Genomic DNA, 20,134 nt, shown 5'->3' with positions numbered 1-20,134 from the left:
AGATTTTATTCCAAGAGCAGTGGGAAGCCCCTAGATTTCTAAGTAGAAGAGTGACGTGACCAGGTGGAAATTTTTGAAAGAACACTCTGGCTACTGGGTGGGAAGTAGGCTAATGGGGGCAGGGGAGTGAGCTGTAAGAGGCAAAGCTGGGAGGCTTGTTAGGAGACCACTGCAGGGGTCCAGGCAAGGGATAGTGTGGGCTGAACGAGCATGTTAGTTGTAGAGGGGAGAAAACTGGAAGGTTTTACGATGTATTTTAGAGACAGCCCCGATGAACTGATGGATTGGATGTGGGGGTTGTGGGAAAGGGATGCTTGGGCAACGTTTACTAAGATGGGGAGACAAGGAGCAGGGCTGGTGGGGGGACAGTTCTGCTTGACATGGATGGGAGGGTCACCAAGGGTGGAGTCTGGGTGATGGCCAGGTCCCTGACTCCTGCCACTGTATGGCTCGTGGTGCTATTTCCAGAACAGTGAGCATGGGGCACAGAGCAGGTCTGGAGAGGAAGCTGGAGAGCCCAAGTGTGGCATCCTGAGGCCCAGGCGCCTGGGGGACCCCATGGGGAAACTGCCTACTGGGGAGCTGCCCCCTGGGGTACGCTTCAGTCCCGGCCCGTGGGCCCAGGGTCTGCATTCAGTCAGGGTTTTTGGTCAGAATGTAGGTACCACAAGGTGGTAGCTGCCCTTAACCTTCAGCCTCTTTTCCAGATTCATACCCTCCAAGCACAGCCCCTAATGAAATGGTCTCTTTCTGATAGATTTTTCATAAGACAATTTTAACATAAAAGCAATGTTCATAAAAACCAAATGTTAGCTCAGGCCTTCCAGTAAATCATAATAGATTAGATGCTGCCCCGAAATGAATATCCCACAGTGGAAAGGGTTGACTGGTTGGAGGACGGCTCTCGTTGTGATTCAGTTGGGCCACATAATGAATTCTGGTTTATATCAGTAATAGAAAGTGCAGCCTCCTCCTCTCCTTTGTCAAGTCTGCAGAGCACTGGCCCAGGAGAGGGGGGTGAGGTTTGCAGCTTTTGTCTTCTTAAAGGTTCCCCACTCCACCCACCACCCTTGCACTCCTGCCCCCTCCATTTGTCATTGTTTATCTAAGCGGAATCTTGGGCTCTTTGTTTTGTTTTGCTGAGAAGTTACTGGAACATGGATAAGCAGTGTGGGAAAGGTTGAAAGGTAATAGGAGAAATGCTTTTGCCATGCAGACAGCGGGCAAAACGTCATTGTGGAGCTTGGCTGACACGTAATCAAAACTGGAAGTACATTGGAGATAGCGCAACATCTGGTTGGCTTTCGGAAGAGTTGGTCTGTAGTTTCCCAAAGCTATAGGAGACCCTGCATGATCAAAAGGAGAAAAGTTTTTGACCATTATTTACCTGGCTCTATAGTGGTCTCTTTATCCAGGTTTGTCTGTCTTTTTATTTAGCTGTGGTTGGGGTCTTTTCCACCCCCATCCTGAACGGGGGTCACAGCTACAGAGGAAGAACCCAGACACCAGAACTTAGAGGGGAAGCTTAATTGGTGTACTTAGTAACACCGACATCGCAGAGCTACCCCCTTCCCTTCTATTTTGGATTCTTTGAATTAGTTTGGAGTTGCACCCTGGCCCTGCCTCAACCGTCTAGCCTTGGGGTAGGAGCATGGAGAGGGGAGACCCCTTCTGACTCATTTGAGGAGCTGGCCTGACCTCGGTGAGAAGGGAGCAAGGAAGCATGTGGTCCGCTGGGGTCTGGATGTGCTAGAGTGTCTTCCCAGGCCTTCCGAAGTGCATCTGGGTTTCTCTGGAATTTGTCTGTTGCTTGGCATTTAAAGATTGAAGCAAATAGGACAATATATGATGCACAGTGTTTCTTTCAGTCAGAGGAAAATGGCGAGCAGAGAAACTCCATTGGCTGTGCAACAAAACTGCCCTTCAGTGACTGGAAACCTGTGTGTGTCCACACCCTTGTGTGCTGTTCTCCCTACATGCGTAGCCTTGTCCTATTGCGACACTGACCTTGCTCACATCCAGCTGAGAGCTGCCATTTTGTTTAAACCCTGAAGAATGCCTGGAGCTTTGGAGTTGCTGCACAGGCCTTGGCAGGATAATTCAGAGTAACAGAGGGGGTTTTAGAAGCCATGGTTGGGGAGAAAGAGAGCGAAGGGAGGAAATGAGGCACCTGGCCCAGGAGGAAGTCTTGGGGAAGAACAGAGATGTTCACAGGGGTTTTTTATAAAGTTTTACCATGTATTATGTGGAATCGACGCTGCTCTCCATCTCCCCATGGCTGGTGGTAAAACCCACTTTGCACATAATGTGTTGCCAACAATGCCAAGTCTGGGGAAAGAGCCAGAAGCGAACAGATCACTTTGAGTGGCCCAGGGAGTGGAGGCCACTCCAGCACCAGAGCACAACCAGGTCACCTCCGCTAGCTGCCCCCCAGGGATCCTGGCACACAGGCCTTGTCTGTTCCTTCCCCATGGCGTCTGCCTCCACACTTCCTTCCAGCGGCCCCCAGCCCACCCTCCCTCTGCCACACTCCCTGCAGTCCCCTTGGCCTGACAAGTCCTGGCCCTCCCTGTGTGGCTCAAGGCAGATTCTCGCTCATCCTTCAGAAGCCAGCCGGAGCGGCTCATCCCCTGAGCCAGCCTTAACTTCCTCACCAAAGGAAGTGATTGCACTAGAATCTGGTCCTAGGAGGTTCTTGAAGTGTTTCGGTCCCTTAGGAGTCCCTTCCTTTCAGAGAGCAGAGCCCCCAGTGGAGGAAGGTCAGGATGAACTTCGAGTGTTTTTCTTCCTGTTGAGAGAAGATTCTGCCACCGATTTCCTCATTTTTGACAAATTTCAAGGGTGTGAGGGCAACAATAGGAAAGAGATATAATGGAGCTTGCCATGGAAATTCAAGTAGTAGTCCGAGTCTGTCTCTCTCCCTGGTTCTGCTGGCTGCCGCCATGCTCGCACTGGAGCCGGCAGCTGGGCTGCCTTCTGCTGTCGTCTCTGAGATGGGGTGACAGGCGGTCAGGTCATCAAGTTGGGTGATGCGCCAGGCAGGCCGAGGAGCCATTTTTTCCCCAGTACCACTGACTGACAGTTCCCAAAGGGCCAGAAATGAAAGGACAGAGAGATGTTAGGATAGTGTGGACATCTCTGGGGGAAAAAAATATCCAAAAAGACTCAGCTGACGTTTTTCTTGTCATTCAATAAACCAGGTTGTTTGGGGGTTAGACATTTAATATCAAAGTGGGATATTGAATCCACAAATTAAGTTTTCCTTGCAATCAGATATTTTTGATGAAGCCACTTTGATGGGGGCACAAGAGAGAACTACCCAGCTCAGGTCCTCGGGCCACACCCTCACCTATTTCATCTCTGGGTTAGAGCCTCTGGGTCGGAGCCAGAAGGAATTCAATAAGGCAAGATATATTGTCATGGTTTATTACGTCAGTGTGTGTGTGCAAGCGTTACTTAGGCCCAGACAGTCAGCTCTTCAGTGCTATCCTCCACTGTTTTGTCAAGGTTCTAAATGAAGCGTCATTGAGTACTCAAGGGGCCATATTTCAAGCGTTCCGAGAAGTGCCACCTTCCCCCCTTTTGCAGAATAACAGGAAAAGACGTGCTTCAAGCACAAACAGTTGGTGCAGCTCTCCAAGCTCAGATCAAGTGAAATGTTTATTTCTGTGAGTGTATTTTTCCAGAGCTGTGAGATGGGAGGATAAGGACTTGGAACACCTCTTGTCCCACACCTGGCTTGGTGGAGGAGCTCCTTGCCTCCACCAGCTTCCAGCTTCTGCTGTAGGAAGAGTGACACTGGGTTTCCAGTTAGGTTTGGGGCACTCCCTCTTTGTCCCCCCACCAACCCTTTCTCCTGTCTTATCTTTTGTCTTTTAAGTGCTGTTAGCTTTTACCGGAGGAAAAATGATTCCTCTGCCTTCTAGAGATAGATCTGCTCCATGGGCTTCATTGTATTCACACCTTCCTGGAATAAGGTTCGGCCTAGCTGGCTAATGTCACCCCCTTGCCCAGCGCCACACCAGCCGCCACCTTGCTGTTTGTGGGGTGGCGGGCCCCTCTCTGAGTTTCCTGTGTGATTGTTGGGTGTGACTGTAGTTTCCTTGGTGCTTGGTCTCTGTTCCCTTATTGTGGAACGTGTCTACCACCAGGGTGGCGTCAGGCACAGGCAGACCTGGCATGAGAAGGCTGTGAAGCACTGTGTAAAAGCGACTTCTTTCTCCTGTCCCCATGATTATGTGCAGAGCACGTCACTGTTCGGGGCTAGCATGTCTGGCACACCTTGCAAGTGCCTGCCAATCTCCCTTTATAACACGGCGAAGCAGGCCTCGAGCTGCAATGAGTACCAGTCAAAAGTCTTTGGCTAACATATGAAAACACTGTTAGGCTTTTCTTTCCCTTTTATTTTTTTTTCACTGACTGTCAATATTGCAGCAGTTCTGATTTCCCACTTAGAAATAGTGATAGAAAAGCTATGTTTTAATATATTTCCTTAAGTTCCATTTGCTGAAAACTCTGAGGTGTGTTACAGCACAGGCAGTGCCCAGTTGTGGCAGAGATCCCCAAGGTGGGCCATGGGTGGCCAGCTGGGGAAGCACTGCTCTCAGGGGCCTTCAGGAGGAGGAGGACTCTCAGTAAGGTGGCTCAGCTTATGGCTTGTCCCTTTCTCTGTTCCAGGCATGGATCCTGAAAAACTAGAACAAATCCAGCTCCCAGGGCCTGCTGTGGCCGAGAAGACCACCTACAACCATCTGTTGGCCGAGAGACTCATCAGGGTCATGAACAGTGCTGCCCAGCCAGGTGCCTGGGGCATGCTGGCTGTTCACAGGCGCGGCAGAGTTAGAGCCACCAGGCCCACACCCGGCCCTGACAGTCCTGGGCTCTTGACCGCAGCCACACCCTCTGCCACACATATGTGTCCTAGCCCCCAGTACCACCTGTCCAGCCATGTCTTCATCTCTGAGTCTCCACCTCTCTCCTCCCCTCCGTGGTATTTGTTCCAGACCCTGTGTTTCTTCTCCTTCCATACCCACCATTGCTGGTGCCAGTGTGCCAGCGCCTGCAGCCCTCCTCTTGGGCCCTCCTCTTGGGGTTGCTCCAGGCCATTTGAACATGAACTACGCTAAGAGTGTGAACGAAGGGTAGGCTGGAAGGTGCAGATCTTGACAATTCAAGACGTGTGCAGTGTTTGGCACTTCTCAGCCTGGTTCCGATGTTTCAGCCAATATTGACCTGCAGCCACAGCAAGGGCCACACATAGTAGGTGGAATGACCTGGCACAGTGGGTCTGAACTGGGGGCAACCTTGCCCCCCCAGGGGACATTTGGCAGTCTCCGGAGACATTTTGGTTGTCATGACTGAGGGAGAGGTTGCTACTGGCGTCTAGTGAGTGGAGGCCAGGGATGCTGGTAAACACCCTGCAGTGTTCAGGACGGCCCCTGATGACAAAGGGTTATCTGGCCCAAAGTGTCAACAGGGCCAAGGTTGAGAAACCTTACTGCAAGGCAGATTGTCTGCAAAGGCAGGGAGAAAGGCCTTCAGGGCGTGAGTGAGTGCATGGGAAAGGGCCCTGCTCAGATGTGGCTGGTCGAGAGAGAGAGCTGCTGAGCCGTGTGGTCCTGAGCAGTCTGGGGCGGGGAGGTGCGGCCAGGTCAGGCTCAGGAGAGGAACAGAGGCAGAGGGTGTGACTGCAGACAAGGACTGGAGAAGTCAAGGGGAGTAGGCTCCACGTGGCGGCCAGAAGCACAGCGTGACTGCGGGCAGTGAGTGCTAGGCCTTGGACAGTCAGACCCAGGGTGTCAGTGAACTCGGATGTTTATTGAGGCCTCCTGCATGCCAGCCACTGTGATTGACCGACCAGGATACGGGAAGTGTGGGCAGACTCCAGCCTTCCAGGAGCCACAGCCAGGGCCCTGTGGGTCCCAGCAGTCTGAGACTCCATCAGGGATAGAATCTAGAGCTCAGAGGCGTCAGGGCCAGAACCAACACTGGGGCGCACGGACATGTGGACGATTTTCAAAGCCACAGGAGAGAGGAGAGGCGTGTCTAAGACTGAGCCCTGGGCCACTGCGGGTGTCCAGGGGGTGACCTCGAAGGGAAGCCAGCACAGGAGCCTGAGCCAGACCTCGTGTGGGAAGAAGAGGGGCAGGAGGGGATGTCTCAGGCAGCAAGAGAGACCCATGGGGCTCAGGGCCCAGGGGTGCTGGGCAGGGTCGGTTTCTGCTGAGAGGTCCAAGCCGGGTAGGCAGAGAACGTCCCCGAGGATGTGGCTGAGGGGCAGTTGGCAGGAGTGGTGTGAGTGGACGTGGCTCAGTAGTCAAGGAAGGTGGGGCCTGACCTGGATGTTCAGAGAGGAACTTCCAGGTCGGGGAGGGACAGTGGGCCCTTGAGGGCTGGTGATGGAGCGCCCTGGCTTTCGGGAGAGAAGAGGCTGAAGTGGCTCAGAGAGAGTCTGGAAGCTGCGATGAGGACTAAGGAGCCTGCTTCTCGTTTCCCTCAAGAGACGGGACCAGTGGGAGGAGGTCGGCTCCTTGGCAGGAGCTTGCAAAGGAGAAGGGTCTTGGTAGAATCCCTGGGGGCAGAAGAAGGGGTGTTTCTGACCAGGCCACCAGTGGGGCTGGGTGGCGGGGCAGGCAGGAGTACAACTGTGTCTGGAGAGCCACTTGGAGGAGGCAGGCGGGTGGGTGGCGAGCTGCCGGGCCGGGGCAGCTGCTCAGGAGCGGTGACAGTGCTGGTGGGCAGAGGGGACAGAGATGACGATTGGACGGAGACTGACTGGATTTTCCCCCTGCCGTCCCTGGGGTTGGAGCAAGCTCAGGGAGACATTTTTTGCTAGTCTACAGCCCATTCATTTCTGAGCAAAACAGGTTCCTTCGCCTGTTCCCCACCTGACACGGGAGGCAGTAAGGGCCTGGCAGGAGGTATGTGGAGTGTGTCTGCCTTGAATTTTTCTCAGTAGCCCATCCTGGTCCCTGGTGTTTCCAAGGCCCCAAGCAGTGGCCTGAAGACTTCTTCCTGCACTGGCCCTTCTACATTGGGACCTTCCCCAGAAATGAACCTGAAGTCCCAGGGAGGAGTTTGCGTAAGAGCAGGTCACCCTGCAGTCAGGCCAACACACATGCTTCTAGGAGCAATGCCAGAGAGTTTTGGCATTCAGAGCACCTGGAGGCCACCACTCCCAGAGGGAGACTTTTCTTAACCTCAGTGTTTAGAGCACCCATGGCAGTGGGTTTTTATAGGGACTCCTTAAGGCAGCGCCTGCAGCACCCAGCACAGCGGCACAGCAGGTGGGTTAGTCAGAAATTGTTGCAGTTACCAGAAACCCAACTCACACTGGATGCAACAATACAAACAGAAACACACGAAACTGTTGGCTTATGTACCTTTAAGTCTTAGACTCTGGCTTCAGGCACAGCTGGATTCAGGGGCTCAAACACTATTTTTCAAGACTGTCTTTGGACTCTGCCTCCTTCCTCCTTCTGTGTTGGCAGGCTAACTGCCAGCAGCCTCAGCCGTCCCTTCCTCTGGTGGGGCTCTAAGCTTGCTGCAGGAGAGTGCACCGGGCAATCTGGTAGGAAGGGGGGACTCAGGACTCAGTTTGTAGAACACTTTGCAAAAGACTAGAAATGCACGTGAGGGTGGGGAGATGGCCAATGTGGATGATAATGCTTGTGCCACTCAGGACCCCAGGATTCTTGAGCTCTCCACAGCCCAGCAATCACTGTGTCCAGGGGATCGGAGCATCCTCACCAGCCTGGGTGATGGACCCACCCCTCAGAGGGGGGAATGGGGACCAGCTCCACCCAAATCACAGGAGTGGGTCAGTGTTTCCCAAAGGAGCTGCTCCTCTCTGGAAAGGAGAAGGAATGCCAGACAAGCAAAGCAACAACAAATGGCCACTCTCTAGGCCTTTTATAATGATCAGTTACCCTCTTTTTCCTGCCTCCCCTCCCCTGATGAAGGAAATGCAGAAGAGTGTTTGGTAAGGGCAGTTCTGATGGGAACATTCCACTGTAATTGATTGGGAAGGGGTTTGGCATATGGGAGTCCCTCGGTGTCCCCACTGGATGTCAAGGGCGTTGAGTGGTGGGCAGGCTGATCAGCTACCCATTGATCTCAAAGTCAGGAAGGCAACAGACTGTGTTTAAGGGCATCCGCCCTGTGATGCGAGGCTGACCCTGCTGTGCTCTGCAGATGGGAAGATCCGATTGGCGACGCTGGAGCTGAGCTGCCTGCTCCTAAAACAGCAAGTTGTGACCAGCACGGGCTGCATCGTAAAGGATGTGCACCTGGCCTGCCTGGAGGTGAGGGCCCCTTCCCTCCTGCTGCCTGAGCCGTGGGGAGAGGAGGGGGCATTCAGAAGGAAGCTGTTGGACCCAGCTCACTGCCCCAGCTGGCTGGCTGGGTGTCCACAGCACCAGCGAGCAGCAGCTGGGCCTGGCAGCTTATGCCTGCCCTATGCAATCCACTGGTCCCACGGAACTTCCCTTCCTCTGAGATCGGCTGGATAAGCCTGCTTAATTCTTGAATTTTAGTAATTTATCTCATAATTACTTTGTCCTGTTTTTGTCCCCAGGATTTTTAATTTTTGTTTCTGGGTTACAAAAGTTTTATGCATATACAAGCACATATACACATTTATTTATAGTTAATTGTGCTAATGTCAGCATTCATAGATTTTTTTAAATAAGGTATTATTGATATACACTCTTATGAAGGTTTCACATGAAAAACAATGTGGTTACTACATTCACCCATATTATCAAGTCCCCCGCCCACCCCATTGCAGTCACTGTCTATCAGTGTAGTAAGATGCCACAGAGTCACTATGTGCCTTCTCTGTGCTACACTGTCTTCCCCATGATCCCCCGACACCATGTGTGCCAATCATAATACCCCTCAATCCCCTTCTCCCTCCCTCCCTACCTGCCCTCCCACACCCCTCCCCTCTGGTAACCGCTAGTCCCTTCTTGGGGTCTGTGAGTCTGCTGCTGTTTTGTTCCTTTGGTTTTGCTTCGTTGTTAGACTCCACAAATGAGGGAAATCATTTGGTATTTGCCTTTTTCCGCCTGGTTTATTTCACTGAGCATAATGTCCTCCAGCTCCATCTATGTTGTTGCAAATGGTAGGATTTGTTTCTTTCTTACGTCTGAATAATATTCCATTGTATACATGTACCACATCTTCTTTATCCATTCATCTACTGATGGACACTTAGGTTGCTTCCATATCTTGGCTATTGTAAATAGTGCTGCAATAAACATAGGCGTGCATATGTCTTTTTGAATCTGAGAACTTGTATTCTTAGGGTAAATTCCTAGGAGTGCAATTCCTGGGTCAAATGGTATTTTTATTTTTTTGAGGAACCTCCATATTGCTTTCCACAATGGTTGAACTAGCTTACATTCCCACCAGCAGTGTAGGAGGGTTCCCCTTTCTCTGCATCCTTGCCAGCATTTGTTGTTCTTAGTCTTTGATGCTAGCCATCCTGACTGCTGTGAGGTGATATCTCATTGTGGTTTTTATTTGCATTTCTCTGATAATTAGCTATGTGGAGCATGTTTTCATGTGCCTGTTGGCAGCATTCATAGTTTTAAATAGCTTTTATTGTTTTCTCCCTTTTTATTTTAGAAAATTTTAGAAAGCACAGAGAGGTTAAAAGTAACCACTGTAGTTGACACTTTGGTGTTTGTCTTTCCAGACACACACATTCATACTCACATGTTTATAAGTGGGTTTTTATTTTTACAAAACCAGAGTCATCGTGGTTGTATTTTATAACACGTTTCCCCCACTTAACCTTGTACAAACAGCTTGTCATGGCATCGCACTGAATCCCGTATCTTTCACCCATTTTTATTTTGAGCTCCCCCTCACTCATTAAGAACCACTTTATTGATTAAGGACATTAGCACAGCATCTGTCTTATGTACCCTCAGATTTTTAGAGTTTGTAATTTACCCAACTCACTGGCCACCCTGAGACCTGCCTCCCTCATGTCTTCACTCTCTTTTAACAGGGCGCCAGAGAAGAAAGTGTTCACCTAGCACGGCATTTTTATAAGGTAAATTGCCAGAGCACAGGATCAGCAGTGTGGTGTGTGTTTTATAAACAGGACTGTAGTGTCTGGGCTTGTGCATGTGATGGTCCCGTGTCCGTAGTGGTTTCTTGTACCTGTGGATACTGAGTCGGAGTGCTTGGTTTCATAGTCTGCAGAGCAGTGGCCTATGCACTTTTCTGCTCATGCTGTTCTTACCTGTCCAACTTTTGGTGACTCACCCCTAGTATGTGACAATGTGTTTATCAGTTATCTATGAATTTGTTATGAATTCATGTGTACATTTTGAATTGTATACATATATGCACATATGACTACATCATATATATGAACTGATGTGTTCGTGAATTATATATACTTGTACATAGAAAATTACTTTTGAATTATATACAAATATTATATGCAGGTAAGAAACCTCATACAGGCTTTAAACATACCCCATTAAGTTCAGTGAGATGTTGTGAAGAACCACCATGACTTTCAGTGTCTGAGGTTTGTAGATGATTACTTTGAACCATCTCATGGTGATGGTTTTGTTTAGCTCTTAAGATGTACTATATTCTCAGGCTAGGCTCATCATTTGTCAGCAGTAGATGGATTAATCCATATGTCAGACAGTCCTAGCAGTTTTCTGATTTTTCTCACCCCCGCATCAGATCTCTCCTGGTCCAGTTGGTAATCGTTTCCCCTTGTAACTTCGCAGATAAGGAGATCCTGATAGGAGGAGCAAAGGTGTTGGCACTGCCATTTTCTTGTTGTTCACCTGCACTTTCTTTATTTGTGTTCTCTTTGATCTGCTGTGAGTTTTACACACACACACACACACATATATATATATATATGCCCTGGAAGCTTTTTCTTTGCAGGAAGCCTTTTAAACCACTGTCCATTATCGCCAGCGTTTGCTGAGATAAAACCAGGTGTTGTAATCTGGAAAGGCACTTCTCTAGGCTTAGATGACCCCATGCAGCTGCCACAAAGTGGACATGCCCAGATGAGGGTGACACCACTATGGGCTGCCACATACTAGAGAGGAGAGCCCCATCTCCCCTTAGACCATCCCAAATCCAGAGGAAAACAGAACCTCAGGTGCATTACTTATCTTTGAACCACGTTCCAGCATCACTGCTCTTAGCTTATTTCTCCCAGAAAGCCTTTGGATTGCAAAACCAGAAGAACATATAGGTAGGCATTTGCCTAGAGGGTTTTTCTTTATCACTAACAAAAGGAGAGCTAAATTTGAATTGCAGCTCTCCCCTCCCAAACCAGAGTTTTCTCTCTTACCCTATAAGGTTTGCATCCTAGGTGTAATATATCTGAAGCTGTTGAATGTTTTCAGGGGTTGTTATTTCAGCGATTCTTGAGTGGTATGAGTGGTATTTATCCGTAGTTCTGATAACTGGGAAAACATATAAAGGACCTAATCCTTTTCCCACCGCATGTGTGTGTGTGTGTGTGTGTGTGTGTGTGTGTGTGTGTGTGTGTGTGTGTGTGTGTGTGTGTGTGTGTGTGTGTGAGTGAGATTCAGGACTCAGGAGAGAGATAGGACAGTGCTATCGTGGTGCATTCAGCTGTGGTCCCATCCAGTAGTGATCACAGTGACCTGACCCTGAGTGCTAGCATTTTCCAGCCCCGACTGGTGGCTGACTCTGTCCTCAGCCCTTTCTGTGTGTGAACTCATGTCATCGTCATGATGCCTGCACAGATGACCTATCCCGGTCTTGCAGTGAACCGCAGAGAGGCTCTGAGAGGTAAGGTCAGGATTTAGCCACTGGTTTACGTGTCTCAGAGTCAAGTTCTTAACCTACCACAGCCCCAGGGGAACTACAGAGCTCCAAAGGTGTCCCTCAGATACAAGCTGTATAGTGTTAACCATATTTAATTATATGCTTCCTTTCAGAGGTGCTGACCTCATGGTTCTAACATGGCACCTTAGATTCTCATTTCTCCAACCATTCTCCACAGATAGATGATGTCAAACACTTGAAATATTAACCATTTTTATATTTTCATTATATATGATGTTATTTTGGTTTTTTTGATTAACTGCCTGGACAGAAGAAATCTAGCTACATATGCTTAAAAAGAGGAGAAAAACATTGAGAGGTGCAACCTGATATTTAGGCTCTGTCTGAGCATGTGTGTTCCTGTTCATGTGTGTATTTCCCTTCCTGGTAATTTACGAGAACTCACTAATAAGAAACAGATGGCCCCAAAGGCAGCAAACTGGAGTTTATAATACTTTGGTATTTATGGAAAGAAATATGCATAATCTTCTCCTGTCTCTTTTCCTTTCTTTTTAGGGAGAAGAAATCTTTTTGGACATGTTTGAAGATGAATACAGGAGCATGACAGTAAGTAAGGCCAGATGCGCTGTGGGCCTGTGAAGCTCACCCTGCCAGACCAACAGAGAACTGCAGTGTGGGGCTTTCTGACCGGACGGCAGTGATTGCTGGGGAAATGAATTGAAAACGGTGACTTGTGATCCCCACCGCTGCTGAAATTTCAGATGACATTCACTCCCCCTATTTGGGCTGTGTCATAAGATGGGTCAGAAAGGTTCACTTTGGTATGAGTGGTATTTGATGGAGGACGTATTCCTCGGCGGGTGTGTAAAGCATCTTGTACGTATTAAATCTCTTAACCCCCACGTCAATCCAGGGGGAGAAGCCGCTTTCAATAACTGAGAAACCAAGAGGCAGAGGGGCTGGGCGAGGTGCCACATCTGCCCGGCCAGTGAGGGGCAGAGCCAGGATTGCACAGCAGAGGGGTTCACCTAATTCTCTGCCCTTCTCTGTATGTTAGGCTGCCTCCTCCCCTGCCGTGCCACCAGAATGTTCCAGCTGCAGCTTACTCTATCTTACTTATCTCTGCATCCTCAGCACCTGCCCCTTCGTTTGCACTCAATAAATAGATGATAAATGACCTTTTTCATGGATGTCCCTCACCAAAGAGTGAAGTGATTCAGCAAGTTTATAATAAACCAAAGTGTTTCAGGTGTCAAGAAGGAAAAGGCAGGCGGCTTGTGCCCAGTGGCTTCCTGGCTCCCTAGCCTGTCACCAAGTATCTGGACAGCTGGGCCCTCACTACACCTTCTCTCACAGCCCATCTGGGGCCTCCGCAGAGGCTTTTCAAGGGAAGAGTATAAATTGGCATAATTCATCTTCAGAAATGCCCCAGCAGCACCCAGGCCTCTCGTGGTGATGCATGGGCTACCTGTGTGCACCTTATACCTATTGGCCACAACCCCTCTGTATTCCCCAGGCCCCCCAGAAGAGCATCTCAGTATTCTCCTCTTTGGACTGTGAATTAGAGTGGAGTAGATTCAGAGGTTAGCTAGTTTTATCTTAACCCTGTGACATCCCCTTCCACGATGTAATTCTTGAAGGGTTCATAGGCCACTTGACTATGTGGGAAAACATGGGCCTCCAACTCCCTGCTTAGTTGCTGTTTTTGTTACTGTGCAGCCTTGGGCAGGTTGCTTACATTCTGACCTTGATTTTTCCAACTGTAAAATGTGCTACATGCCACCACATAACTGCCTAGGCTGGATGTGAAATGCCTAAGAGATGCCTCTGTAGAGCCTGTGCATGAGGAATATTTAGTTCCTCCCCCTCCCACTGCAGGGAGGTCCCTGGGTTTTAATCACACATTTACTGTGTCTCCTGCACAACGTCTGGCAGTCTAGAGAAATAAAAAGATGACATACCCCTGGCCCCCATATCAGTCCTTTGCTCAAACTTGGGGAACCCAGCTGCTAAGCTAAATGAAGTGGGGACTGGCCCTCAAGTGCTGCTCAGAGAAGCCCTCTCCCAGTGCTGGACCTTTACCAGTGACCCTCACTTGTTCCTCTTATCACCTCTTGTTTATTGCAAAAAGCATAATGAGTGTGACCATCTGGTGTTCCTGCCAACAGCAGGCTAGGAGGGGCTTTCTGGAAAGGTGGGAGCAGAGAAGAGGGGAGCTGCAAGGGAGTGAGAAGCAGTCTGGGAAGGAAGGTGCTTCTGGAAGGCAGACACCAAGGACAGCTGCCCTGGAGATAAAGGGATTGGGAATGGTAGACCTCGGGCCTTTGATGAAAGTGCTTGAAGTGTTCAAAAGGAAAGGCCGCATGCGCTGAGTGGCTCCTCAGCTCCCTGGCCCATTCACCAGGTCTCTGGACAGCTGGGCCCTCACCACAACTATGTTACAGCAGGGGAAGAAAAGGGCGATATGACTGAAGCCCACTTCCTCAAAAACGAAGACACAAAAAAGTGCTGATGATGCTTGAAGGAGTAAAATTCTGTGGAAAATTTACCTCTGTGAAATGTCATTCCTTTCTGATGGCACATAATCAAAGTGACAGTGTCCAATAATGTGTACATTAAATGGTCAGAATCAATGTAGTAAGTTCCAGGAGGGGAGGTGACGTTACCGTGTGTCTTAGTAATTAGAGAGGGCTTCATGGAGGTGGTGTGGAAGGAGGCAGACAGCTCTGCTCCTGTCTGCCTGGTGGCTATGGGCATAGTCCCCTCCTGTGAGCTCAGTGTTCTGCTCTGTAACTGCAACAGCACTGGCACTTGGCACCCAGTGGGAGGTGAGCCTGCAGGTGCCTGGCACTTTGTAGATGCTCAGTAAGTGGCCTTGTTATATTATCCCAGGTAAGATGCTAAGGGGTGAGAAAGGAAGGGGGGATGTTGGTCATGTGGAAATCATGGGGGTCTAGAGAAAGGCAGGCCTGGGTCTGTGTCTTTGTTCTGCCACAGTCTGCTAGGCGGCCTGGCTCCATTCACTGGCTTTCTCTGGGTCTCTGTTTTCTCATGAGTAGACTGGGAAGCATTTCTTCCTGCTGGAGTTGGGAGACTCTCCATGCAAGGCCATAGCTCACTGCCTGCCCCGTAGTCAGCTCTCACTGACTGGAAGCTACTACTTCTGCTGTGCTCATAATTCAAAGTGCAAAGAGAAGGAGGCAGGCAGCCATCAGACTCACATACACAGGGCCAACCCCCCTAAGGGACCACTGTGAGGGAAACGGCTTCCTGATGTAAGACCCTCTACCTGCCAGCTAGCGGGGACTGAGAGGATGAGAGAACAAAGCTTTTCATGGGGCAGGTGGCACTTCCCAAGAGTGTCTGAGCTGTCACATCAAGTGAACTTTGGACACAAAAAAGAAGGCAGGTGTGAATGAGATATCACCTCACACCAGTAAGGATCGCCACCATCCAAAAGACAAACAACAACAAATGTTGGCTGGCGAGGTTGTGGAGAAAGGGGAACCCTCCTACACTGCTGGTGGGAATGTAAACTAGTTCAACCATTGTGGAAAGCAGTATGGAGGTTCCTCCAAAAACTCAAAATAGAAATACCATTTGACCCAGGAATTCCACCCTAGGAATTTACCTAAGAATGTAGCAGCCCAGTTTGAAAAAGACAGATGCACCCCTGTTTATCACAGCACTATTCACACTAGCCAAGAAATGGAAGCAACCTAAGTGTCCATCAGTAGATGAATGGATAAAGAAGATGTGGTACATATACACAATGGAATATTAGTCAGCCATAAGAAGAAAACAATTCCTACCATTTGTAACAACATGGATGGAGCTAGAGGGTATTATGCTCAGTGAAATAAGCCAGGCGGAGAAAGACAAGTATGAAATGATTTCACTCATCTGTGGAGCATAAGAACAAAGAAAAAACTGAAGGAGCAAAACAGCAGAAGACTCAGAGAACCCAAGAATGGACTAACAGTTATCAAAGGGAAGGGGACTGGGGAGGAGGGATGGGAAGGGAGGGATAAGTGGGGGGAAAAAAGAAAGGGGGCATTATGATTAGCATGTATAGTGTTGGGGGGGCGCACGGGGAGGGCTGTACAACACAGAGAAGACAAGTAGTGATTCTACAACATCTTGCTTCACTGATGGACAGTGACTATAATGGAGTATGTGGGGGGAACTTGGTGATGGGGGGAGTCTAGTAAACATAATGTTCCTCATGTAATTGTAGATTAATGATACCAAAATAAAAAATAAAAATAAAAAAAAAAGAAGGCAGGTGTCTCACACTTCTGGCCACCCCAGGGCTGCCCCATGGTCTTCCCCAGGGCTGGCGTGCTCCTTTACCACGTGCTGATGAGGAGGGGCCTGGGAACCGCTCTGTGCCCCTCCCCGCTTCAGTGAGGTTTCCCGTGATGTCTCTTGTAGATGAAGCCCATGAACGTGGAGTATCTCATGATGGACGCCTCCATCCTGCTGCCCCCAACAGGCACGCCGCTGACAGGCATTGACTTCGTGAAACGGCTGCCATGTGGTGACGTGGAGAAGACCCGGCGGGTGAGTGAGTCCTGGACCCGCCTCTCTAGGACAGCTGTCCTCCAGGACCACTCCTGGGGTGGGAGAAGAGGGTCTCTGACCAGGTCAAGAGCCCGCCTTCTAACAGAAGGTCAGGTGGTAGGTAGAAAGCTCCCCCGTCCCACCCCGCCACCAGGCCACACTGCCCTTTGCTATGTGGAGGGATTGAAATGCCATTGCATCTGGCACCAGATGTCCATTGCAGGCAGGCCAGCTTCACTGGTGCAGAGCATGCCTGGACCCCTGAGCTCTGAGAGGAAGCCAGGGGCCAGGGCTTCTGGGAAGAAAGGAGTGTGGGCAGTGAGCAGAATAAATGCAGTGCAGGTGAGGCTCATGTGAAATCATAGCCCAGATGGGCTCTGGACCCCCAGAGATGGTGTGATGTTAAGGTATCTGAGTGATCTTGGGGCAAAGCACACGCAAATGAAATTGTGATTCTCACCAGCCCCGGAGAGAGACGGTGGTGAAGAGCAGATCAGTTCTAAGAACCTCACTGGAGTGCGCGCCTCTGTTATCAGCACTTTTTTTCTGAAGCAGCCTCGCAAGGCTGTTCATGGTATTTTATCTCCCTCGTAAGATCACAGTTTCTTTCTTAGAAAACACAGTAACCTTTTCCTAGAAAATCGTTCCCTGGAGACATGAATGTTAGTGCATAAGTTAGAGGAATTCACTACACTCAGCTCCCACTATCAGCCTGCAGCTTCTTCTGAGTTAATCCCAGATGTGACTAGAGCAGCAACAGAGATGTTTAACTTTTGGATTTGGACAAGCAGAAGGGACCTGCTGAATCTGCCTAGGACAAAGCTGGGGGCAGAGGAAGTCAGACGTGTGTTGTGTGGGAAGTCAGTGCACACTCCCTGCTGTCTGCCCACACCCGCAGGCCTCACCGCAGGACCCACCCTGCCGGAGCCAGTGACGCCTGCCTTCCTCGCGCTCCCAGCCAGCTCTGCAGGCCCGGGGCGTCGGCTTTTATGGGTGCACTGCTTCCAACAAGTCCATGTCGGGTCAGCAACTCCTACATGATGTGGGCATGCTTAGCCTTAGTCTCTGGGCAGCCTAAGAAGTGCCCTTAGCAAGGTGACAGCAAAACCGCACACCGGACAGGCTGCAGTGTCCTCAGGCACAGAATGCTGTGAATGCTGAGAGCAGCCGCTCTGGGTTGTATTTTGCCTTCTTTTTGGTTCACAGTCCATCGGATTTTCTTAACACTTAAGTGAGCTCTTATTCTTTATTTTAAACTGGATCATTCATATCAGTTCTTTATATGAATTGCCTCATGTTATTCTACAACCGTTTTGCTATTAGGCACTGTTATTATCCCCATCTTACAAAAGAGGAAACTGGGGCACAAGGAGGTCAAGTGCTGTGCTCAAGGTCACCCAGCCAATAAGTAGCAGAGCCAGAATCAGCCCCGGCAGAGGGGCCTCCAGAGCCTGTAGTCTGACCCACTCTGGTGCACTGCTCCCCACTGCTCCCCTCATTCCATTTAATAGCCCTACTTGGTGCTGGACATGAGGGAATAGGCAGCACAGCCTCAGCCCTGGAAGAATCAGAGTCTAGAGGGTGAGGGGGAAGAGGCAGCATCAGTTCATGTCGCGGTGACCATTACTGAAGGAACATGGGGCCAGGTCCTAATCCTCCCTGCGGACAGAGGCGGAGCCAGCACCAGAGGGGTGGTCCTTAAGCCGAGACTGCGGGGAGGGGCTGGGCGGCTGGTGGCGAGCGAGGCCCAGAGATGTGCCACATTCTAGCACTTCTAAGGATGGGACTGTGGCTGGGGCCCAGAGTGGGAGAGGCTGCATGGGCAGTGATGAAGCCGGAGTGGCCTTGGAGCCCAGCAAGGACCTTGGTCTTGTTAGCTGATTCTTGACCTTGTGCCCTGCTGGCTTGGGGCTGATCTACAGGAGAGAATGGGGGAGCCTAGGGGTGAAGCGTATGGCAGAAGAAGGGTTACTTGGGCTTTGGGGTTCCCTCTCCCCTCCGAGTAGTTCCAGTCTCTCTTCACCTAGAAAGCAGCCTGTGCCTGTCTTGCCAGAGTTACCATGAGGACTCCGTGGATGGCAAAACACCAAAGGCCAGGAGCAGCTCTTGATGGTAGGGATTCTCGGAATCCACCCTCTGCCCTCACATCTCAGTTGCAGGTCCCCAGGGCTGTGCTGCCTACTTCCTGGGCCCAGATGGGATGCACAGCTCGAACTGCTTTTGTCTGATGCGTCTGTGAAAATAGCCCCCAAGTTTTAGGGTTCAGAGCCAGGGGGAAGGTGGCAGAATAGCACAGAACAGGACTGGCCTCCTCAAAGCAGAAACCATCCACCTTAGAGAAGCTTCTCTCTGTGACTTCAAGAATCAATTTCTGAAGGGGAATTTCAGCCACTCACTTCAACCAGTTCCTGTTGCAAGACAGTTGCCTGGAATCATCCAAAAGCTCAGCTCCTCAGCCCATTTCAGACATCAGAACACAGCAGTGTACTTTGAATTTGAGCTGAAGGAAGTGTATGGTTTAGCAAGCAATTGAAGGCTTATGTGGTTCGTTTCAAGTTCTTTGTTTGTATCCAAAGAACATTCCATTTCATCCTTTGGATTCAAAGGTTTTCTTTTTCTTTTTTCCCCAGCAAGTAGACTTTTCTTTTAGAAGGCTGACTCTTCAGAAATCCCACTGTTTGTTTTCCTTAAGAACTTATCACAGAAGTCCCCCAAACCCTTACTCATACATCATTCCTAACTTGTTAAATATTCCTCTGTACATTCCTCAAAGAGCCACAGGGTCCCTACTGCTTGCCGGCTGCTGAGCCTGAGGGTATGGAAGCAACAGGGCAGGTATCCCTGCTTTCTGGGCCTCACATGACATGGGGAGAAACTTTGTTAACAAATAAGCAAATGATAAGTGTGATATCAGACTGCAGCAGGGGCTCTGAAGGAAAAAGGGGTGGCACTACTTTGGGCAGTGATCAGGAGAAGCTGCTCTGCTGAGGGGACATCCGAGCTGTAACCCAAAAAGGGAGAGGGAGCCGGCCATGCAGAGAGTGCGGTAAAGAAGGCGCTTTCCAGACAGAAGGAGCAGGGAGCGCAGAGGCCCCCAGGTGCGAAAGGGCGAGGCCTGTTCCAGGAGCAGGATAACTGCAGCCGAGTGAGTGGAGGGGAGAGGAGAAGGGGCGGGAGAGGAGGGTGGCGAGGCCCCGGCAGGCTTCTGGCTATGAAGTCCTATTTAACCTCTTGCCTTTGCAGGTCACACTGTTTATTCTTTCATTCGACATATTTGTTGGGCATTTTCTAGGTGCTGTGCAAGGTGCAAGGATAAACAGTGAATAGTGTAAAATGATAACAAAATAGCAAGGGTGCCACTGAGCCATGCCAGCTGAGAAGGAAAATCCGCATTGAAATGAAAATCACCAGAACTACTGGGGTCTGATGAGAGCTTGGAAGCAGAACCAGGGACTTAGGCTGGCCCCACCCCATGTGTAGGGACAGGTGAGAGAAGCCGCTCTGAAAGAGCACAGGCTTGTGAGTCAGACAAGCCCAGGTTCAATCCCACCTCTAGCTGTGTGACCTCGAGCAAGTTACTTAACCTCCCTGAGCCTCAGGTTCCTCATGTGTCCTGCCTCTCAGCTCTTGCCCAAAGTAAATGAGAGAGAGTGACTGAGGTGCTGAGCCCAGTGCCTGGGAGACAGGAAGTACTCAGGAAATGTTGCCTGAGTGGCGGTGGAATACTCTAATATCTTAGGTGGAAGAAAGAATCTTTAATGATCTG

At 50.0% G+C, this 20,134-nt stretch overlaps 1 protein-coding gene across 5 annotated transcripts in view; it reads left to right on the top strand.

Annotated features, from left to right (window-relative positions):
* CLEC16A (C-type lectin domain containing 16A) overlaps positions 1–20,134 on the top strand; it is a 198,912-nt gene that overhangs the window by 76,840 nt on the left and 101,938 nt on the right. For 4 of the 5 annotated variants that reach the window (XM_036928209.2, XM_036928207.2, XM_057487586.1 and 1 more), the window contains exons 13-17: positions 4,678–4,800; positions 8,194–8,303; positions 10,019–10,063; positions 12,361–12,411; positions 16,240–16,368. In XM_036928209.2, coding sequence (XP_036784104.2) covers positions 4,678–4,800; positions 8,194–8,303; positions 10,019–10,063; positions 12,361–12,411; positions 16,240–16,368 — 458 coding nt within the window. The remainder of the gene's footprint in view (positions 1–4,677; positions 4,801–8,193; positions 8,304–10,018; positions 10,064–12,360; positions 12,412–16,239; positions 16,369–20,134) is intronic. The other variant, XM_057487585.1, reaches the window with a different exon arrangement.

Source organism: Manis pentadactyla, chromosome 10, assembly GCF_030020395.1.
Source record: "Manis pentadactyla isolate mManPen7 chromosome 10, mManPen7.hap1, whole genome shotgun sequence".
Lineage (NCBI taxonomy): Eukaryota > Metazoa > Chordata > Mammalia > Pholidota > Manidae > Manis > Manis pentadactyla.
The sequence above is the reverse complement of the archived record's forward strand: the minus strand, read 5'-3'. Positions and strand labels throughout refer to the sequence as shown.